Source organism: Crinia signifera, chromosome 2 (genome assembly GCF_055691185.1).
Source record: "Crinia signifera chromosome 2, ASM5569118v1, whole genome shotgun sequence".
Classification (NCBI taxonomy): Eukaryota; Metazoa; Chordata; class Amphibia; order Anura; family Myobatrachidae; genus Crinia; species Crinia signifera.
Window position 1 is genome coordinate 384,139,004 of NC_139218.1, and position 21,120 is coordinate 384,160,123.

A 21,120-nucleotide genomic window follows, 5' to 3' on the forward strand; every position below is an offset into this window, starting at 1 on the left:
GAAAATACTGACTGCTTTATTTTACACTGCAAAATAGATCTCACTTTGAAGTAAAACCCCACCCAAATCTAATTCTCTCTGCACAAGTTACATCTGCCCCACCCGCAGTGCACATGGTTTTGTCCATCTAAGAAGGATTTTGTCAGAAAGAATGAACTAGAATAACCCCCTATATGTCACATAACACACTAATTAGGCCTTATTATATAGGACGCGCAATCTGCGGTTCTAGGTATGGCCGCCGTAGAGATGGACAAATTCTTGCTGGTCCTTAGAAAGTTGAATATAGGAGTAAAAATATGAAGCTGGAAGATATTGGAAATGTGACCTATGTTTAGTGATGTTGTTTTTTAACCCTTTGAGTGCCAAGTGAATTGGTCAAAATAGGTGTGGAAATTGGCAAACATAATTATTCACCGTAAATGATCTGTAACGTTTACCTAACTTTTTTACACATTTTTTTTATTTGAATTTATATAACGAATGTGAGCGATGCTGGAATTTTTAGTGGACATTTTGAACATCTCTCAAGGCGCTCAAAGGGTTAATAGACCGGTGTAATTATGTAGCTGTTTGTAGGAGCGAATAGGACCAAGCACTAGGCTATAGGGAGGTCTAAACCATTGCATGAGTGACCTAATGGCCCGTATTCAATGCGGCCGGCGAGGGGGTTAAACGGCGGGGATCGCAGAAAACCAACGATCACCGCTGTTTAACCCCCTTGCCAGCCGCTCACCCTATTCTACGTTCCGGGGAAATCCTCGCTGTCACAGGAGCACTGCTCGCTGTCACCACTCATCCCCGGCATTGAATACACCCCAATGTATATTTTAACCATGGTTCCACCACCTGGAGTGCACACATGAAGGGACAGCAGCTGGCAGTACGTTGCCTGCTTCTTAAGCTGCCGGTGGTTGGTCCCCCATGCTGATAATGGACTGGTAGAGCACTGGAATATGACTTTCCAGTGTTGAACTCCTGGGAGAAGGAAGTTGCCACCAGGGCAGTTGCAGTGGGGATAATGGGGAGGTTGGAGCAGGGTGGACAGTTTTGTTATCAGTTTTGTTATCAGTGCTTGATGACCAGCATCACCCAAACTTCAGTGTGCTGCCGCGGTCTTACATTGCATGGCTGGCCAACAGGAATCTCTGCCAGCCTGTCAGGCAGCAAACACATCTTTGCTATTGCCTCTACTCCCCCCCTCCTTGGATCCGCCACTGACTGCCACACAAGGTAACAAAAAGGGGCGAGGTGGCAATATCCTCTGTCTGAATTCGTGTTTACCTCTAGGATTGTTAAGCGAGGCTTCTGTAGCTTTTCCACCATCCCCACACCGCGTATCATCAAAGGGAAGACACTGGTCTCCGGTCCCTGCCACCACTTCCGAATTTTTCAAAACATCCTTCACAACCGTCGTCGACTTGATTTTGTAGACACGCCGGCTGTTGGTGTCTGAGAGGAGGATGGCACCGGTGACTGGGTCTGTGGCCAAGTAATACTTATGGGCTGGACTGTGGCTGGAATGAAAGGACAAAAAAAATACAAAATTAAGGACGGTTCAAAAATATCAAAGAGGACACAAAGGTCTACATTTGCTGATGCCGATAATGCGCCCAATACGACAACTGTGCACAAACAATTGTAAGAAGTAACTGCATTGTAACGTGTACATCTGGAGACGTGGAATAAACTTTGCGTACAAGTCCACAAGAGAATTCACCCGACACCATATTGAACAGAACATTTTATTGTGCGTCAGCAAAAGCCTGAATGTACAACAGACTTCGCGTCTAGGGCCCAGCGAGGTTGATAAATCCCACAACACTGCTTAAACAACTTCCTAAAACACACCGGGCGTGCTAGGATTGGAGGTTGTGGTTCAGCAAAGGTTGAAACCACAAAACTTCTGTGTCCTGGGAACACTTAAATTCTACGTTCCTAAGCAAGGGGGGGGGGGGGGGGGGGGCGGACAAAAAAAAGTTTCTTCTGGTGGAAAGCTGCTGGTGTAAAAGCCTCTAATTTGGATAAAAAAGCAATTTACCTCCCGCACGGAGGAGGTGGATGAGACCGCCGCGTGGCTTTCCCAGCGACATCGCGGAGAAGATAAAGGATAATACGTTTTAGGCAGAGAGAGAGAGACCACTACAATTTATAATCTATTTCAAGCTGTTACAATAAGAGGGTTTTTCTTTGATTTCCTTATTTCTTTTAATGAAGGTGAAAAAAAAAAAAAACGTGTTTGATCTACAGAAAAGAGGAAGTAAACACTTCCAGACGGACGCAAAAGATGTTTCCTGCGCGGTAAGAATTTCAGCGGCCATCGTTTGCTGGGAGATGTTCAGCCAGACTGAACGGTGTTTACACCGGAGGCTTGGGGGATAAGTAGGAGTAGGTGAGAAGGAAATGTGATCTGGCTCATTTGGAAAGCACATTCTAAACATGCTTTGCGCTCCATTAGGGGAGAAATTGATACCGGTTAGTACGCTGGAGCGGTTACTAGTTTGCATTAGTAATTAACCCTATCTGCCTATCTCTGGTACATAGGAAACACAGACTAACAAGGACAGGGCGGAAAATGGCCTGCAAGTTCCCACCTGTTCGGTCTAGGGGCCTTATTCAGGACTGTTCGATGCTGAGAGAATTTGCAGCGACTCTGCCCTGCTATAGCGACATCCCGCCTTGTGGATTAATGTGCGCACTGTGTGATCGATGTGTACGGGTGGCTTAGATTTCGCAGCCCAGTGAAAATTACAATGATTTCGTCGCTGGCGGGCATCACACACTGTGGCCCGGTCACATGTGCAGTGTATCAATAACCGGTCCCTGTGATGCTTTGCACAGCATCGATGGCATCTGAATAAGGCCCTACATCCCAAGTGCAGTGATTCTACTGCATTTCCCCAGAAGCAATGGCTTAAATACCGCTCACTTTTTTAATACAATGTATGGATTGAATACAGAATATGGTAACGATATACAATATGGTAACCCAGGAGTCCCCATACTGCCAGTGATGGCCAACCTTGACACTCCAGCTGTTGTTGAACTACACTTCCCGGCTACAGTTTTACTATTTGACCAAGCTAAAACTAATGCAGGGCATGCTGGGATGTGCACTTCAACAACATCTGGAGTGTCAAGGTTAGCCATCACTGTGTTAGACCAATCACTGTGGGTATATCGTAGGGGCGTTTTAAGAGGAAAGGGCCTGTCAGTGCGGCCCCCCTTCTCTCAGAGAGTCTGTCTCAGAGGCCACTGTGCATGCGCAGGTCTCAGGGAAAATGGCCCCCAGGCCTCGAATACCAGGGACATCTCTAATGAGCAAATCACTGGGGAAAACGGGCGCTGTATTATTATCACAGTGATTTCTGGCTGCCACGTATAATTTTATACGTGCAGGGTGTAGGCCCATGGGCGCCTCACACCCATTATATATACCCCAATTCTTTGCCGTCGATCAAGGGAAACGTTATTAATGTGGACAGCAGAATATCAACAGTTATGATGTCCACATGCTTAAAATGTTGACATCACATCTGGTAAATATCGACAGAAAGAATGTTGAAATATGAAATGTTGACATTGTGAAAATACTGACATTAGGGTTAGAATTCTAAACTGGTTATAGAGAACAATGTGAACTACTGTACACAGCATTGTCGACTTTATGAACAGTCAACATAGTCATGTCGACATAATACACTACAGAGGGTATTGATCCGATCTGGACGCATTGAGAACCAGAGGCAGCTCCCGTTACTCGCACACAGAAACAACTGCACCGCGTGTGAGCGACACAGCACCAGGGAGATGGCGCCACACTCTCTGTTTACCCCAGTCACTGCCCTACCTGTGTGACCGGCAGGCCTGAACCACATCCTCAGTCTGTGCCGCTCTGTATTTACAGCAGATTGGCGGTGACATCCTGCTCTCCTGCATGTCAGTCACATGTCAGTGAGTGCGTAACCCATGAGCTCTTAGCGGCCCCTTGGGAACCTGCTCTCGGCTGTGATTAGCAGACCATCCCTGTGATCCTGAGCGGAGGCAGCCCTGCTAGGCCCGTATACTGGCTTTGGCCGGAGATGTCGGAATAGACGTGTATGATTGCGTGTCACCTCTTCCACAGACACGTCTCACTTTAATAGTACACAACAAGCAGCTTTTCACGCCGGGGAATGTATTTTACAGTGACAGAGAGAAGGACCTCGCCAAGGGACCCGGGAAATGTCATTAATGTACCCGTTCGCCATCACAGCTCTCTGGAAATGGTCTTTAGCTGCCTGTAATTGAACGGTGAATTTATATTCTATTACACTTTACCTTAACACATTATTTTCCATGCTTATAAACTTAAAATTGGGGGTTCTCGGGATTGGACTGGCCAGGTTTGGCAAAGCCTATATACATTCCTCTCATGGTGTTTTCCAACAGAAAGTGCAAACGCTAAACACCCATATTACAGCCCCCACAGTCATCGTTCAGTACATCCCCCACAGTCATCATACAGTACACCTCCACAGTCATCATACAGTACACACCCCCACAGTCATAGTACAGTACACCCCCCAAAGTCATAGTACAGTACACCCCCCCAGTCATCGTACTGTACACTCCCCACAGTCATCATACACTTCCCATAGTAATTGTACAGTAAAGCCCCCCGCAGTCATCATACAGTACACTCCCCATAGTCATCATACAGTCCAGCCCCCACAGCCAGCGAACAGTCCAGCCCCCACAGTCATCGTACAGTACAGCCCCCCCAGACATCGTACAGTACAGCTCTCACAGTCATTGTGCAGTCCACTCCCCACAGTCGTCATACACTCCCCATAGTAATTGTTCAGTATAGCCCCGCCCGCAGTCATCATACAGTACACTCCCCATAGTCATCATACAGTCCAGCCCCCACAGCCATCAAACAGTCCAGTCCCCACAGTCATCGTACCGTACAGCCCCCCAAGTCATCATACAGTACAGCCCCCCACAGTCATTGTACAGAACAGCCCCCCACAGTCATTGTACAGAACACCTCCCAGCCATTGTACAGTACACCCCCAGAGTCATCATACAGTACACCTCCCACAGCCATTGTACAGTACAAGACACACAGTCATCATACAGTACACTCCCCATAGTCATTGTACAGTACACTCCCCATAGTCATTGTACAGTACAGCCCCCACAGTCATTGTACTGTACAGGCCCAACAGTCATTGTACAGTACAGGCCTCACAGTCATTGTACAGTCCACTTCCCAGCCATCATACAGTACACCTCCCACAGTCACCATACAGTACACCTCCCACAGTCACCATACAATACACCTTCCATTGTTTATGTACAGTACACCTCCAATTGTCCGATCATAAAGTACATCCCCCATAGTCATCGTACGGTACACCCACCACAGTCAACGTACAGTACACCTCCCATAGACAACGAACAGAACACCCCAATAGTCATTGTACAGTACAACTCTGATTGTCATTGTACAGTACAACTCTGATTGTCATTGTACAGTACACCCCCTATTGTCATTGTACAGTACATTCCTATTGTCACTGAAAAGTATATCTCCCCTTGTCATTTTACAGTGCATTTTTTGTCATTGTACAGTACATTTACCCTTGTTATTGTACTGTATTGTCATCGTTATGCAGGGGGTACATCCAGTACATCGTACAGTACACCCCCTATTGTCATTGTACAGTACATTTCCCCATGTCATTGTACAGTACACCCTCTAGTGTCATTGCATAGTACACTTCCATTGTCATTGTACAGTACATTTCCCCTTGTTACTGTACTGTATTGTCATCGTTATGTAGGGGGTCCCTTTTAACACTGCTGGCGGACATGTTGGATGAAGTCGGGGGTAATATTACACCACGTATTAGGGAGAAAAGCTTTGTAATAACACATAAATGTAAATACTGTGTTACTCTTGTCCTCTGCAACCAATGGGATCGCCTCTGAATAAACATTTAGTGATGGTGCTGGGGAGAGAGAGACCGCCCGCCTGGTCCAGTGATACCTCACTAATCAAGATTGGTGGATTCCATAAGAATACTGCTCTAACGAGCATAACGAGCAGGAAGTAATAAATCCATCAGTCATTATTCTTACATGAACGGCAGAGGAGCTAATTAGCCATGAAAGACGAACTGTTACAATGCGTTTAATATCTCGGCTCCAATAAGTGGGGAGAACAAGCAACAGCTCCGTAATCCATCATGTCCCAGAGTTTGTATGAAGACGAGCTGGGTAATTAGCCAACCCATCCTTACACTCAATGTGAAGGCTTCAGGCATGAGAAGTCTGGGATCCAGCTTCACCATACGTGACGGTGCGCAGGAAGCCCAGTTAGCGAGGACATGAGCCACGGCAAGATGGCCGGATCACAACGTCACAATGATTAACAGTGTCATGTATCATCTCGCCATCTTCTCCATTACAGTTCCCATTAAGAGGTGGCCTGAAAAATGACTGGCGATTAGATAAATTAAGCGCAATTCTGTTTAGCCATATTCCTTCCAGTTGATGGGGATTATTAAACAAAGTGCCCATCAGAATTGGACGATCGGGCAGCTTACAGCACCCCTGGGGACACACTAATACATAGGCCAGCAGGAAATCTCTGTGCAGCAACCGAGACCCCTGGCCCCTTTTCTTTCCCCTATATAGTGGTGGCACATCTCTGCTTTCTTAAATGGACACCAAGTTTGCCGCCCCAAGTCAGCAGCCAATCACTGACAGTCTGCCGCTGTCCTGCGGCCTAGGACCCTATACGCAGTACTGGTCCATCACATGCACAAAGCGCCAATCACACCTGATTGAGACAAAATGTAAAGTTCCTCCTGAAACATTTGTAGCGAGAAGCAAATTATTTCATTATACAGCGATTAAAATTCATCGTTCACAAAACCTGATTTTCTTGCAAGCCGAAATGACTCTGATTGGTTCAGCAAATATATATATATTTATACACAGCGGGGATAGGCATTTTGTAGATCGAGCCCATATTGATGCGTTTAAAGCCTACATTTATATAGAACACTTTATATGGTCCCCGTCTACTGAGTTTAGAGCCAGGAAGACATTGATTCAGAAAGCAATATGGCCGCCTCCACCAAAGCATCATGGGTACAAAGTCCCCTATTAGTAGGTCACCAGCAAAGTCTGAGCTGTAGGTAACATAGAGAAGCAGAGTGCTCTTACCTATGTCTGAAATCCTTATTTCTGATTGCAGACGAGAGAGAGAGAGAAAAAGAGAGAGAGAGTGAGAGAGAATTAAGAGTTAGTAAAGGTGACAGGAAACAAGGGTGTTAAGGGAACAATTAGAGTGACATTACAGTATATATTAGTAAGAGGACAGGGTTAGTCTGTGTAATGTGCTGTGTTACAGTGTATGGAAGTGATAGCCTGGATCTATACTATCAGTTTGGAGGCTGCACAATATCTGGGTGACTGCACAGTATTGAAGCAATCTGAGGGCAGTATGGTGGTGCTATACACACCTGTGTATGTCCAGGTCGCCCAGCTGTGGAGACTATTCTGCCTTTCTACCTCTATGCTGGAGTGACAAAGAAATGCCTGATTCTGAGTCAAACATGTTCCGTTACGTCCACAGCTGCAGCCATTTTGGTATCTGGACTTTTGCCAGCCCCATACTGGGTGCAAACATCTGTAGCAGGTGTCCATTACCATCCACATGCTACGATGGACCAAGGAAACGGTCATAAATGGACAAGACATGGAACAGTTCCGTGCGTTTACACCAGGCATGTCCAAACTGTGGCCCTCCAGCTGTTGTGAAACTACACATCCCAGTATGCCTTGCCATAGATTTAGCATTCCCTAATAGCAAAACTGTGGCAAGGCATGCTGGGACGTGTAGCTGCACAACAGCTGGAGAGCCATAGTTTGAACATACCTGGTTTACATGGTCACCAACCATAAACAACAACTTATTATATATATATATATAGTGTGCTGAGTTGACAGATACGCACTATCAGACCCCTGCATGTGCCTGATTTGGTGCATGTGCCTGATTTGGTGCATGCGCAGACCTTAATTCCGTTCTTTGGCACTTAAGCAGTATGCATTTATCATTTACATCCAACTAAGAATCAGTCCCAAAATCCAAAGCTTGTACCCTGGAAGACTGTACAGAGAATCTACTGTTTAGAACAACCAATCGACATCATATCTTGAACAGCATGGATGGTGTAATGGTTAGCATTGCTGCCTCACAGCGCTGAGGTCATGGGATCGAGTCCAACCATGGTCCTAACTGTGTGGAGTTTGTATATTCTCCCCGTGCTTGCCTGGGTTTCTTTGCTCTGTTTCCTCCCACAATCTTGTAGGTGAAAGAGGCTTTTGAAAAAAAATGAGGTGTGCACACGGACACGCAAGATGGGACAAGTGGTTCTCATCTGCCCTCAAAGCCTAATGTAACCGAATATATGGATGGCCCATGAGCAGCCTCTGCACTTCTCTTCCTTGCTTTGCTATAAATACCTTAACTCCAAGATGTTGGTGACATTGCCGGAGGGGAAGATTCTTCGGATGTAGTTGAAATCACCGACGTAAAGGCTTCCATCTGGCCCACACGTCAGAGCCACCGGTGCCAGCAGCTTGTTGCCATCTGCAAGACCGTTGCAGCTGGGGCAGGAGATGCTTCTGCGCCGTCCGTTGCCCATGGTGCTACCGATCACAGATGGCTGCTGGGAGATGAATTGGTTCTCGCCATTTCCTTTGTGCAAAATACCTGCAGCAAAATTTAAATTAACATCAGAACAATGCAGTAATGGGTCCTGGGTCATGAGTGAAAGCCACAAGCAACTGGCTGCCCAATAAAATCTTATAAAAAAAAAAAAAAAGACACCCAAAAATGTATGCCCCATTGAAGCCGTTACAGTAGATAGATACAGCAGTAGGCCTGAAATAACTGACTCAGAAGAAAATATCGTCCGTTCACTCACCGGTCTGTATGTTGAGCGCATGGTGTTTGTCCAGAGACCATCCGCCCAGCTTGGAAGCTTCTATTTCATAACCCTGCAAAATGGCCGTCCTTTTTTCCCACAGGATAAGATCTGGGCACGATTCATATTCATATCCAACCGAAACTGGAATCAAGAACGAGAAATTACCTCAATACCCAACAGCCATCTTTTCAATTGCCAACTGGCAGCCATCTTTTCTTCTTCATGGCATGGTAAGTATTAGAGCGCATAACTATGTATGAGGAGGTAGGTTTGTGTATTTCATGCAGATATCGAGGTTTGGAGACAAAAGCTCAGGTTCTACGAAAAGGTCTTACCGAAGGCTTCAGACAGTCCGTAGACCTTTTGACTGTAGACGTCGGTCTTGTCCCAAATGAAAAAGTAGGAGAGGTCTGGAGCAGCGGCAAACCATTTCCTGAAGAGGCGGCCCTCGACGGCGACCATGAGGTGGACTTTCATGAGGTTGAATGGAATGGTAAGGTGCGTCAGGCTGATCCTCAGGACAGATTTGTAACCAGCGTTTCGGGTGCTCAAGTAACTGAGTTTGATTTTGCTTCCTGGGATTTGAATCTCTTCTTGCAGAGCCTAAAACAGTAACAAAAAAAAAAGGGATCCTAAAGTAAATAACAGAGACAATAGTGGTAAAATAGCAGAACCATCTTACTTGTTACAGACCAGAACCCAAGATTAAAACCGTTATCCAGAAACCAGACCATGAAATACTGCAGTTAGCACCCCAAACATAGGTATACCATCGAGGATCAGGGCTAGGCTGCAGGAGGAAGGGCATATTTTAGGGTTGGGCATTAAGGAGAGGGTTAGTAGTTGGATGCAGGAGATTTAGGCCTAGGCCAGTGGTTCCCAAACTTTTTTGAATCACGACACACTAGAGCATCAACCTTTTTAAGACAACCCCTAGGCCAAATGTTTCTTATTGAGAAATACATAAACAAATATTAAAATGAAGTAAATTGTGTTTATAGGTCGTCCTTATGGTCAGTTATGTGGTAAGGAACAGGATTTGTTTCTATTTGTCCACATATGTTATGATTGATGGACACAACCCACTAGTTTTGCCTGTTACATTGACTAGTAATATTTCTAAGTGGTCTCGGACCATCAACCCAAGGCACCCCTGCAAGTATCTCAGCACCCCAGGGTGCCTAGCACACAGATCTTCCCGCTCCATCGAGAAGCCGCCACTTTGTAACACATTGCCCATAATGTCAAAACAAATCACTGATTTTATATCTCTATGGAGACAATGATTATACCTAATCAATCAATCAATCAATCAATCAATCTTTGGACATTCAGAACAGATCCTGACAAATAAAATACTACATAACCCCCATGTTCCTCCGCATCTCGCTCGGACGTTGTCGATTACTCCAGGAACGACGTCCAAATGAGATATTTCCGTGTTTATTTTTGTGAAAACGTGTTTATTTGCCAACACTTCTGTGTAATAAGCACCGACTGGTCTTCTCCTTCCTCTGTTCCCTACATAGCTCAATTTTCCACCCTTCACCGATTAACAACTTCAGGGCTTAGTGGGCTGAAGTGCGCTGTAAGAGTGCGGCTAGCAGACGGCACGAATGTACGCACCGCCACACAAAGCCACCAGCCGGGAACCGTTACCAGGCAGGAGAACCATATAATTTGCCCCTCATAGATTTGCCTGCAAATGTATTTTTACCATGAGTGAACAATTACTTCAAACACAATGTTAACTCATTTGAGTTCACAGTAGTTGTCCTGACGGAACTCTTCCGAGGGGGGGAAAGATAAACATGTTTTCTTCCACGGAGGATTTCATTTGCATTTATTTTCCCGCTGCATGTTAGCTCTCCATTCAGAAGTGTCTTCTGAGCTCGCGGGGAAGCTGTACGTGACTGTGGCTGGCTTCGTGAGGTAGACTAATCTACAGCATATGGAAATGAGTGAGGCGAATGTATTCTCTGATAGAATCTCATTGTCCCCATCCCAGAATACGAGGGCAGGGTGTCCGGTACCAACAGAGGAAGACATGGGTGTGGTATTCAGTGTCAACACTTCATAATGTTGATGTGAGAATGGAGACATGGTCGTAGTTTCAAAGTGCAGCATGTCGATACAACATGGAATGCTGACATTAGTGACTTATCTGGTATGGTGGTCCAGCGGCTCAAGCGTGTTCTACTCTCCCATAGCCTAATATTAACCCTCCCATAGCCTAACCCTCTAACATCCCATCATAAAACCCTAACCTTCCGCCCATAGCCTAACCCTAACCTCCCCTGCCATAGCCTAACCCTAACCTCCCCTCCCATAGCCTAACCCTAACCTCCCCTCCCATAGCCTAACCCTAACCTTCCCTCCCATAGCCTATCCCTAACCTTCCCTCCCATAGCCTAACCCTAACCTCCCCTCCCATAGCCTAACCCTAACCTTCCCTCCCATAGCCTAACCCTAACCTCCCCTCCCATAGCCTAACCCTAACCCTCCCCTCCCATAGCCTAACCCTAACCCTCCCCTCCCATAGCCTAACCCTAACCTCCCCTCCCATAGCCTAACCCTAACCTCCCCTCCCATAGCCTAACCCTAACCTTCGGCCCATAGCCTAACCCTAACCTCCCCTGCCATAGCCTAACCCTAACCTCCCCTCCCATAGCCTAACCCTAACCTTCCCTCCCATAGCCTAACCCTAACCTCCCCACCCATAGCCTAACCCTAACCTCCCCTCCCATAGCCTAACCCTAACCTTCCCTCCCATAGCCTAACCCTAACCTCCCCTCCCATAGCCTAACCCTAACCTCCCCTCCCATAGCCTAACCCTAACCTCCCCTCCCATAGCCTAACCCTAACCTCCCCTCCCATAGCCTAACCCTAACCTTCCCCTCCCATAGCCTAACCCTAACCTTCCCCTCCCATAGCCTAACCCTAACCTCCCCTCCCATAGCCTAACCCTAACCTCCCCTCCCATAGCCTAACCCTAACCTTCCCTCCCATAGCCTAACCCTAATCTCCCCTCCCATAGCCTAACCCTAACCTCCCCCCCATAGCCTTACCCTAACCTCCCCTCCCATAGCCTAACCCTAACCTCCCCTCCCATAGCCTAACCCTAACCTTCCCTCCCATAGCCTAACCGTAACCTCCCCTCCCATAGCCTAACCCTAACCTCCCCTCCCATAGCCTAACCCTAACCTCCCCTCCCATAGCCTAACCCTAACCTCCCCTCCCATAGCCTAACCCTAACTTTCCCCTCCCATAGCCTAACCCTAACCTTCCCCTCCCATAGCCTAACCCTAACCTCCCCTCCCACAGCCTAACCCTAACCTCCCCTCCCATAGCCTAACCCTAACCTTCCCTCCCATAGCCTAACCCTAATCTCCCCTCCCATAGCCTAACCCTAACCTCCCCCCCATAGCCTAACCCTAACCTCCCCTCCCATAGCCTAACCCTAACCTCCCCTCCCATAGCCTGACCCTAACCTTCCCTCCCATAGCCTGACCCTAACCTTACCTCCCATAGCCTAACCTTCCCTCCCATAGCCTAACCGTAACCTCCCCTCCCATAGCCTAACCCTAACCTTCCCTCCCATAGCCTAACCCTAACCTCCCCCCCATAGCCTAACCCTAACCTCCCCTCCCATAGCCTAACCCTAACCTCCCCTCCCATAGCCTGACCCTAACCTTCCCTCCCATAGCCTGACCCTAACCTTCCCTCCCATAGCCTAACCCTAACCTTCCTCCCATAGCCTAACCGTAACCTCCCCTCCCATAGCCTAACCCTAACCTCACCTCCCATAGCCTAACCCTAACCTTCCCCTCCCATAGCCTAACCATAACCTCCCCTCCTGCAGCCTAACCCTAACCTCCCCTCCCATAGCCTAACCCTAACCTTCCCTCCCATAGCCTAACCGTAACCTCCCCTCCCATAGCCTAACCCTAACCTTCCCTCCCATAGCCTAACCCTAACCTCCCTCCCATAGCCTAACCCAAACCTTCCCTCCCATAGCCTAACCCTAACCTCCCCTCCTATAGCCTAACCCTAACCTTCCCTCCTAATGCCTTAGGGTGCATACACACTGTACAATTTTTTTGACCAACTTTTTTGACCAATATCGTTCATTTCGGCCATTCTGAACGAAATTGGTCAAAATATCTTTCAGTGTTTATGCGATGAACCACAAATTATGTTGCGCATACCCGCCAGTTGTTCATCGCGGTTGTTCGTCAACTGTGCATGCAGCTCAATTTGGATATCTTTCAAAAAGAGCCTATAAACTGTAGCTAGATCTGCCGTCTTTCGTCTGTCGTCAACATCTTTTGTCAAACATCTTTCGTCCAGGACACTGGGTTTAAGGGAAATGTCTTTCAATGAAATTGGTCAAAAAAATTGTACAGTGTGTATAGCTCCCAATCAGTGTAATGCGTGCCATTGCTTTAAAGCAAAATGATGAAAAACTCATGTTGACCTTTTCATGTCAATCTTTTTGACCATGTCGACACTTTGACCCTGTCTATCTATTGCATATTGACCTTTTTGGGGTAGACCTATTGACTGTCTATATAGACAATGTAGATCGATCATACAACACATTTTTGTAGATATTTCGGTCTCGTCATTTCAATGCCACATACAATCCTGTGAAGCATCAATATAGAAAGTGGGGGCAGAAAGCAGCAATCTCTGCAATGACTATAATAGTTTGCTGGTGGATTATCGGGCTGTCCGGCATAGTTCTGTACTGATATGGCCAGTAACAGCAGCTATCCGGCCTTGTCCTCACGTGTGGGTGGTGTCTCGCTTACGGATGCACATATTTTACCTCAGAGTTTCCCTGTTCTCTGTAGGAATACAGCCCAGCGTTATGGAAGAGGACTATGCAGACCTAGCAATGCCGCCGTTATGCTGGGGCTGTAAATAAGAGCACGCATGTGAAGTAGGCTCTCATTTCCAGATTATCGATGTCTTCCATCACTCTGACAGACCCATTTATCCGCTCTTTAATGTAAACATTGTGCAGGAGGCTGCGAGTCCTTGATTTGATCATTAAAACTACTTTGCTCCATTTCAACATCTCCTGAGCCAATTAAACTAATGACTTCCATTAAGCAGGTGGCCCCATCCAATGCATCTAGGATTCTGCGGAGAAACTTGCTCACGACAAAGTCGTTACTCTTTGCACGCTGCCTGTTCCATTGCTTTGGGCTGAAAAGCGGTTTCTCCACTAAGCCCCCAGTGCAGATCTGGAGGTAAATCGGACGTTCCTTGCCCCTCAGAAGTACGTATGGGGAATATGCTGTCAAGAGCCCATAACCAGAGATGTACGCATCTCAAGGCGTGAACACATCAGCGAGTGTACCTGGGTTACTGCTAGTCATCGTCAGTGTGGTCAAGAGAAGGGATAGATGATTTGAAATCAATGGTTTACGATCAAATGGTGGCTACTTTTACCATCGATGTTCGAGAACCAGATGGTTTCCCGCCATCGATGATATAGAGCTACTGAATATTTATTTTTTACTCCAAGGTGTTTAGTTCCACCCCTGTCACCTGCAAAACCCAGCCCCAAGGCTCTTATTTGCTCACAGCTCAGTAAAGCTGGGTTGACCAGCTTACATACAGCTCTGCAGAGACCACAATTGCATTTCAGACGTACGGGGGACATTACACAAAGCAGGACAAGCCCCTCTGCAACAAAAGCTTTAATTTTACCTGTATTTCAGGCACAATCGGTCCTTTCTCTGCGCACGAGCTGGCGAACGCCGTCAGTGGAGCCGGTGAGAGCACCGGGTTGGGCCGGGCGAAGCTGCTGAGGTCACAGCTGGGAATCTCATTCTCCTCGTGCCTCATGGTGATGGTCTCCATGACAAAGAAGCGGTCCCATGGCAACCACAACGTGTGCTCTTGCGTGGTAAATGGTGCCCGTTCAAACCGGAAGGTGATGGAGACACCGCCATAGGTGACCAGATCAAAGCTGTTCGCAACAAGAAGGAAAAAACAAGAAAAAAAATAAGATCAGAGGTCATATTCCACCAACTAGCGACGAAATGTATTTATGTAAGTGAAATTATACCGGTAATAGGGCCTCTATTAACCGGCGTTACCTGCAAAACCCGCCTAATGTTGTAATTAGCTGGATAATTATACATTTCAACCAATTTATCTACAAAAGTCTTCTAACATGGTTACATAACCTTGTATCTGTAATCAGCTGGTAAATAACATAACCCAATTGCATTAATGGCCCAAACACTGCTCGGTAATTATCAAATATAATAGGCCGTTGCAATTGTTACGCCAATCTCCCCGCAAGGCCTTCGAACAAACGCATTCATGGTGCGATAACTTATTTATGGTGATTGCTCCCAGATGTTTCCTTATACCTCTTCTTTGTCACATTTATCTTGTTCCGTGACAGTTTTACATGTCTTTTCCAGTATGCGTTTCCATTAATGCTAGTCGTTTCCAGTTGAATGCTAATAAAAGTCTATTTAGTATGCCGCTTTGGCTTTCCAAGCAGATCTGTAGGAGTAAGGGGCATCTGGCTCGGCAATATCAAGGCCGCAGTCCTCGGAGCTGAATCATCAGGAAATTAGTGTTTCCTTACTACCGTCAACTGCCGACGCGTTAATTTGCTGACACGTTTTTTTTTTAACAATCCCTTCCAACCATCTGGAATTGATTCTTTTTAACCATTTTGTGCTAATCGATAGACCTAAAGTTCTTGTATAAAGGACAAAAAAACACTGACTGAACCAATGTGGGGGCCACAGTGTAGTTATTTATTACAGATATGACCTGGTGGAGGTGCAGGGGATGGTCAGAAACCTTAAGCACACCCTTCTTCTTGCCCTGGAATTAATTTTGTGGATGCCACTATGTCTGTCTTTTTTTTTTTACCTCAGAGATAGGACAAGAACCTAGAGTTGACAGGCAGCATGCTGGGGAGCCGACAAAATGGCTGCCTGCACTGTGCGGAGATGACAGGGGCACATCCATCTGGCCCAGCGCGGAGATCGTCAGACTGATATTTGCGGATAGGGATGACATGTGACAACCATGGGGCTATTTACAAGATGCCGACAAGGCAAGGACACAGGAAGTTGGATGTATTATTTATTACAGGCAAGGAGAGATTAGAATCCAAGGGTAGATGACAGGAGAACTGTGCGATATGTTGAAACCTTATATAGATTATACAGCCATTTGCATTTTTAAACAAATATATGTCAAATATTCCATATTATTTATATATTTTTTATAGCGCCAGAGATATTTCTAATGTTCATTATTTCCATTAAGCCGATAAGACATTATAGGAAAAGCATAAGCATAAAGTAAAACGCACTGTTGAAACGTAAACGGCTTTATCGAAGCAAAAAAGTAATTCAGTATTTTTAGGAGCCAAAAAGCTCAAATCGCAAAGCAAAGCAAAGTTATTCTTTCTTAAGTTTGTTATATCACCAATGATGAGATAAAAAACAGACATTGAATAGGTCAGATTTCACCAAGGGTGTATTAAAAGCAGCATATTTCTCACAAATCTGTACAAGGACTGTTTATCCTGCATTCAATTTTGTATTCTATTTTGGAAGTACATTGTTCCTTCAGCTCATGTTTAGATCATACAGTTCTGCAAGGTAGCACCACATGCTGTACAAGGTATGATGTAAGCATGATGTCAACTCACTGACAGAAGGATGAATCCAGCTCGTTGTTACTGCAGCAATGAGGTCATGCTGATTGACAGCAATGCAGCAGGTAATTGTGCTGGGGAATCAAATTGAGGTCATAGCCCACGCATGAAGGCTGGGGACAGGAAAACCTATATTTACAGTACATACTGTATACGGAAGGAAATAATGATGGATGTTGCATAGTATTGGATATTTTCTATGAAATTTTCATGTAATTGGCAGCACTGTGGCAAAGGGGTTAGTGCTTTCACCTCAGATCAGGGATCTACAGTAGCTGTCAGGAGTTGGGGTGTCCCTGCTTGGTTTGTGTGAGTCGGTTAATTGGATTCTACCAATAAATAACCTACTGCTTTCAAGCATTTGTGTATTAGAATGTAAGCTTGTGAGCAGGGCCCTCCTACCTTTTTTGACTGTCTGTAAATACCCAGTTTTCTGTATCACTGTCTCCTATTGCAAAGCGAAACGGAATATGCTGCACTATGGGTATGGGTCGAAGTACCCATGTTCGACATGGATGGAAGGTCGCCAAAAGAATTATGTTGACTTGGTTTTTTTGGGGGGCTGAATGTCGACACAGTCGACATGGACACCGTCTAAGTGTACCAATGCGCTCGCCATGCTTCGGGCACGTTGCCTCGCTACGATCAACACAAAACTCTATTCTCCCTCCACGCCCTAGTATGGTAGGGTATGAAATACCGCCTGTCGTCACATGTCGCAAAAAAAAAAAAAAAAACAATGTCGACTTTTTGACTGTCGACCTAGCCATTTTTGACCCTTTACTTCCATCCTGGTCGACCGTAAGGCATGTCAACCTATTTCAGGTGTCGACCTACAGTGGTCGACCCCAATGCATGTTGACCTTTACTGTGTCAACCTAATACCCTGCGCTATTTAAGAAACTGTAAATAAATAAATACATTTAGGCAAATACTGGGTGCACACTAAACGATAAATCGTTAACGATATGCAGATAACTATATCATTAACGATATCTTGTGTATATTGTCTAGTGTGTACCCTCAGTATCGTTAACAATATGTGCTCCTGCTGTTTGTTAACAATGTCCTCCGTCATCTGAACATGACGCTGAAGGTTGACTTCACTGCCAACAACTGTCTGTATGGAACGGTGGGCGGTCTCGTGGAGCGAATAGTCTAGCGAAAGTGACAATGGGGGCCGGGACTGATATGAATGACAAATATGCTCTGTACAGCACTGTGTAAGAATGTGTCTGGATACTGGTTTCATTATAACCCTGAACCATTGCGATTTAACAACACAGCTCATCTTCCCTGTAAGCCCCAAACTGTTAGAGGCCGGCAGGATTCCTCATCAATAAGATCTCCGCAGGGGCTATTGGAAAGCACGCTGGGATTGTGCATTAGGGCACAGCGCCCCTGTATTACAGCCTGGAGAGGAGGTGCAGGGATTCATTCTCACTCCTGACAGCTCACCCATAGCGAGGACCTCTCCTGGGTGCCAGTGAGTTATGCCGCAGCGCCGGTATAGTCAGGAAGGCTGTCTCAGCTCCTTGGCTGTTTGGTGCTAATTGCTATTAATGATCAGCAGCACAGCAGCTGAGCATTACATAACTGCGCCGCACACAGCGCGTGTGTCTTAGGACACGTTGTGTGTAGGGAAACACACAGAGCTTCTCCAAACCCTCCACTGAGGCCATAATCGCAACTAAAAGTGGCAGATCACACACACACGTATACACTTCCAGTGTGACCAGTGGAGAACCTCCGGGATCGGATCTGTAATGTTTAATAACCTCAGTGCTGCAGATAATTATGTTCCGCACGCAGAGGTGTCCTTTGTACAGGCGAACAAGACACTGATTTAGAGGTGGACTCTATGAGCGCAGCCGCTGCACCACAGCTTATAGGGGCATGGCCCATTGTCCCAACCTGGCATTTGTTAGCGGCACCAATTAATTCAGTAGAACTGTAAGTTCGGAGCCTATGAAACAGTCCAAACGCCTTTATTACAATCCAGCATTGTGCTAATAATTACCTTCCATCTTGTCTGCTGATGGTGTATCCCAGGAGCGGGGCATTGACAAAACTGACATTTACTCCGACTAACGACGTCCCATCCGATGTCATCACCTGACCGCGTATGACGCAGGCGTGCCTGAAAAACAAAACAACCCTGTTAAAATTAGCCAGAACTGAGTGTTATATACATACTGAAATGAGAATCGGTGGTGTAAGCTACTGGTCCCAGTGTAAGCTGTGTTGTGGACAAAATGGGGGCGTGTCGTCGGAAACGGCCGTGAATTCAACAATCCAGATCCGACTGGTTTTAAACTCGGATCTGTTTTGTCGAACTCCACCTTCAATGCTTTTGGAAACGGTAGCATTGCATTGCATCGGAAATAACGCCGGGGATTTAATACCCCCCCCCCCTTAGTGTGTATTCATCATCTACAGAAAGTGTGGGACTGGTGCAGGAAGGGCCCATCATGGGAATGTTATAATGGGGATTAATGCTTAAGGGGTGTGGCCAGTTCCCACATGGGGTGTGGCCTTCCCCCATAGAGGCTTCGCCAGCCGCTAGTGTCCATATAACTGATCCTCTAATAGCGTAAAAATGTGTAATTCAAGTGCACAGTGTTGGACTTCCCATTAGAGGAAGTGTGTGTGGCCCTCTGGCAGTGGGGCCCACTGGGGATTTCCCCTGTGCTTCAGTGCGCCAATACGCACACATACAGCGCAGGCAGATATATATATTGTGTATTATTTTTCAAGCCCCCCCCTCCCCAGACCCATTAATATACTGCTCATCCCAGATACTCCGGAACAGTTTCCAGAATGCTGCAGATACTTTCCTAGTACAGTGTCCAAATACTGCATCAATTATCCCTGTGCAAACATGTTTATATATCTGAAGGCCCTGAGTCTTCTTTATCTCCCCGATCACCCTCACCTTATCCCGATCTGCGCCAGGACGTTATTTATGCAGATGAATTCCGAGCGTCACCTGGGACAGCTCAGCAGCGCAGTCTACCTGCCTCTCCCTTAGGACGGCCGGGCGCTGCATTATTTATTGTGTTTATAGAGGAAACTGTATCCAGGCTGAGCAGATTTCTCAGATCACACTGATAAAAGGAAGGCTCAGATGATAACGCATGAATACAAAGTCAGCAAAGAGACGAATAACCGAACTTCAACCAGCACCGCGCAGTTTCATATCCTCTGCAGGATGAGAATTTTTTTTTCCCCAATGGAGGACAAAGACTAATAAATAAAGGCTGGCACTGTGGCGGGGGCAGACGGATATTTTTTTTTTGCCTTTGTAGAAGAAATAAACAGAGGAGGCTGTGGAATACAGGCGTCCGCATAAGGGTCTGCTGGCGAGTCCAAGAATAAACCGCCTTTGTGTCATATATTGTACATGCCACTTATAATGGGGAATAGCTTGGCATCCTGCTGGCTACATCGATGGAAAGAAAATAAATGACCGGCGGTGCTTTTCCGTAATTGGGACACAGCCGCGGTGGCTGTGTGATCCATCTGTCCCCTATGTACTGTATGTGCGTAATGGTATCTCGCGCTGGTTTACAGCACTCTGTAGGTCCAGGTCCAGCCCGTCCCCGCAGACCTGCAGCATTCGCCGTAATACGCTTCACGGGCACGGCGTAACTTGGAATGCACCAGCTAGGTGGTCTGGGAATGTGACAGTTAGTAATGACTACAGCTGTGCACCAGCTAGGTGATCTGGGGAATGTGACAGTTAGTAATGGCTACAGCTGTGCACCAGCTAGGTGATCTGGGGAATGTGACAGTTAGTAATGACTACAGCTGTGCACCAGCTAGGTGATCTGTGGAATGTGACAGTTAGTAATGACTACAGCTGTGCACCAGCTAGGTGATCTGGGGAATGTGACAGTTAGTAATGACTACAGCTGTGCACCAACTAGGTGGTCTGGGGAATGTGACAGTTAGTAATGACTACAGCTGTGCACCAGCTAGGTGGTCTGGGAATGTGACAGTTAGTAATGACTACAGCTGTGCACCAGCTAGGTGGTCTGGGGAATGTGACAGTTAGTAATGACTACAGCTGTGCACCAGCTAGGTGGTCTGGGGAATGTGACAGTTAGTAATGACTACAGCTGTGCACCAGCTAAGTGATCTGTGGAATGTGACAGTTAGTAATGACTACAGCTATGCACCAGCTAGGTGGTCTGGGAATGTGACAGGTAGTAATGACTACAGCTGTGCACGAGCTAGGTGGTCAGGGAATGTGACAGTTGGTAATGACTACAGCTGTGCACCAGCTAGGGGATCTGGGAATGTGACAGTTAGTAATGACTACAGCTGTGCACCAGCTAGGTGTTCTGGGAAATGTGACAGTTAGTAATGACTACAGTTATCTGAAGACCAAAAGCCTCAAATCGTGACACCAAAATAAGG

General features: G+C 46.4%; 1 protein-coding gene across 19 annotated transcripts in view; it reads right to left on the reverse strand.

Moving 5' to 3' along the window:
- TENM4 (teneurin transmembrane protein 4) overlaps window positions 1-21,120 on the reverse strand; it is a 929,900-nt gene that overhangs the window by 32,745 nt on the left and 876,035 nt on the right. For 15 of the 19 annotated variants that reach the window (XM_083170223.1, XM_083170225.1, XM_083170235.1 and 12 more), the window contains 7 exons: window positions 18,719-18,838; window positions 14,715-14,976; window positions 9,329-9,596; window positions 8,991-9,134; window positions 8,527-8,776; window positions 7,222-7,242; window positions 1,285-1,517 (listed from right to left, as the gene is read on the reverse strand). In XM_083170223.1, the coding sequence (XP_083026349.1) occupies window positions 1,285-1,517; window positions 7,222-7,242; window positions 8,527-8,776; window positions 8,991-9,134; window positions 9,329-9,596; window positions 14,715-14,976; window positions 18,719-18,838 (1,298 nt within the window). The remainder of the gene's footprint in view (window positions 1-1,284; window positions 1,518-7,221; window positions 7,243-8,526; window positions 8,777-8,990; window positions 9,135-9,328; window positions 9,597-14,714; window positions 14,977-18,718; window positions 18,839-21,120) is intronic. The other 4 variants (XM_083170240.1, XM_083170227.1, XM_083170239.1 and 1 more) reach the window with 1 other exon arrangement.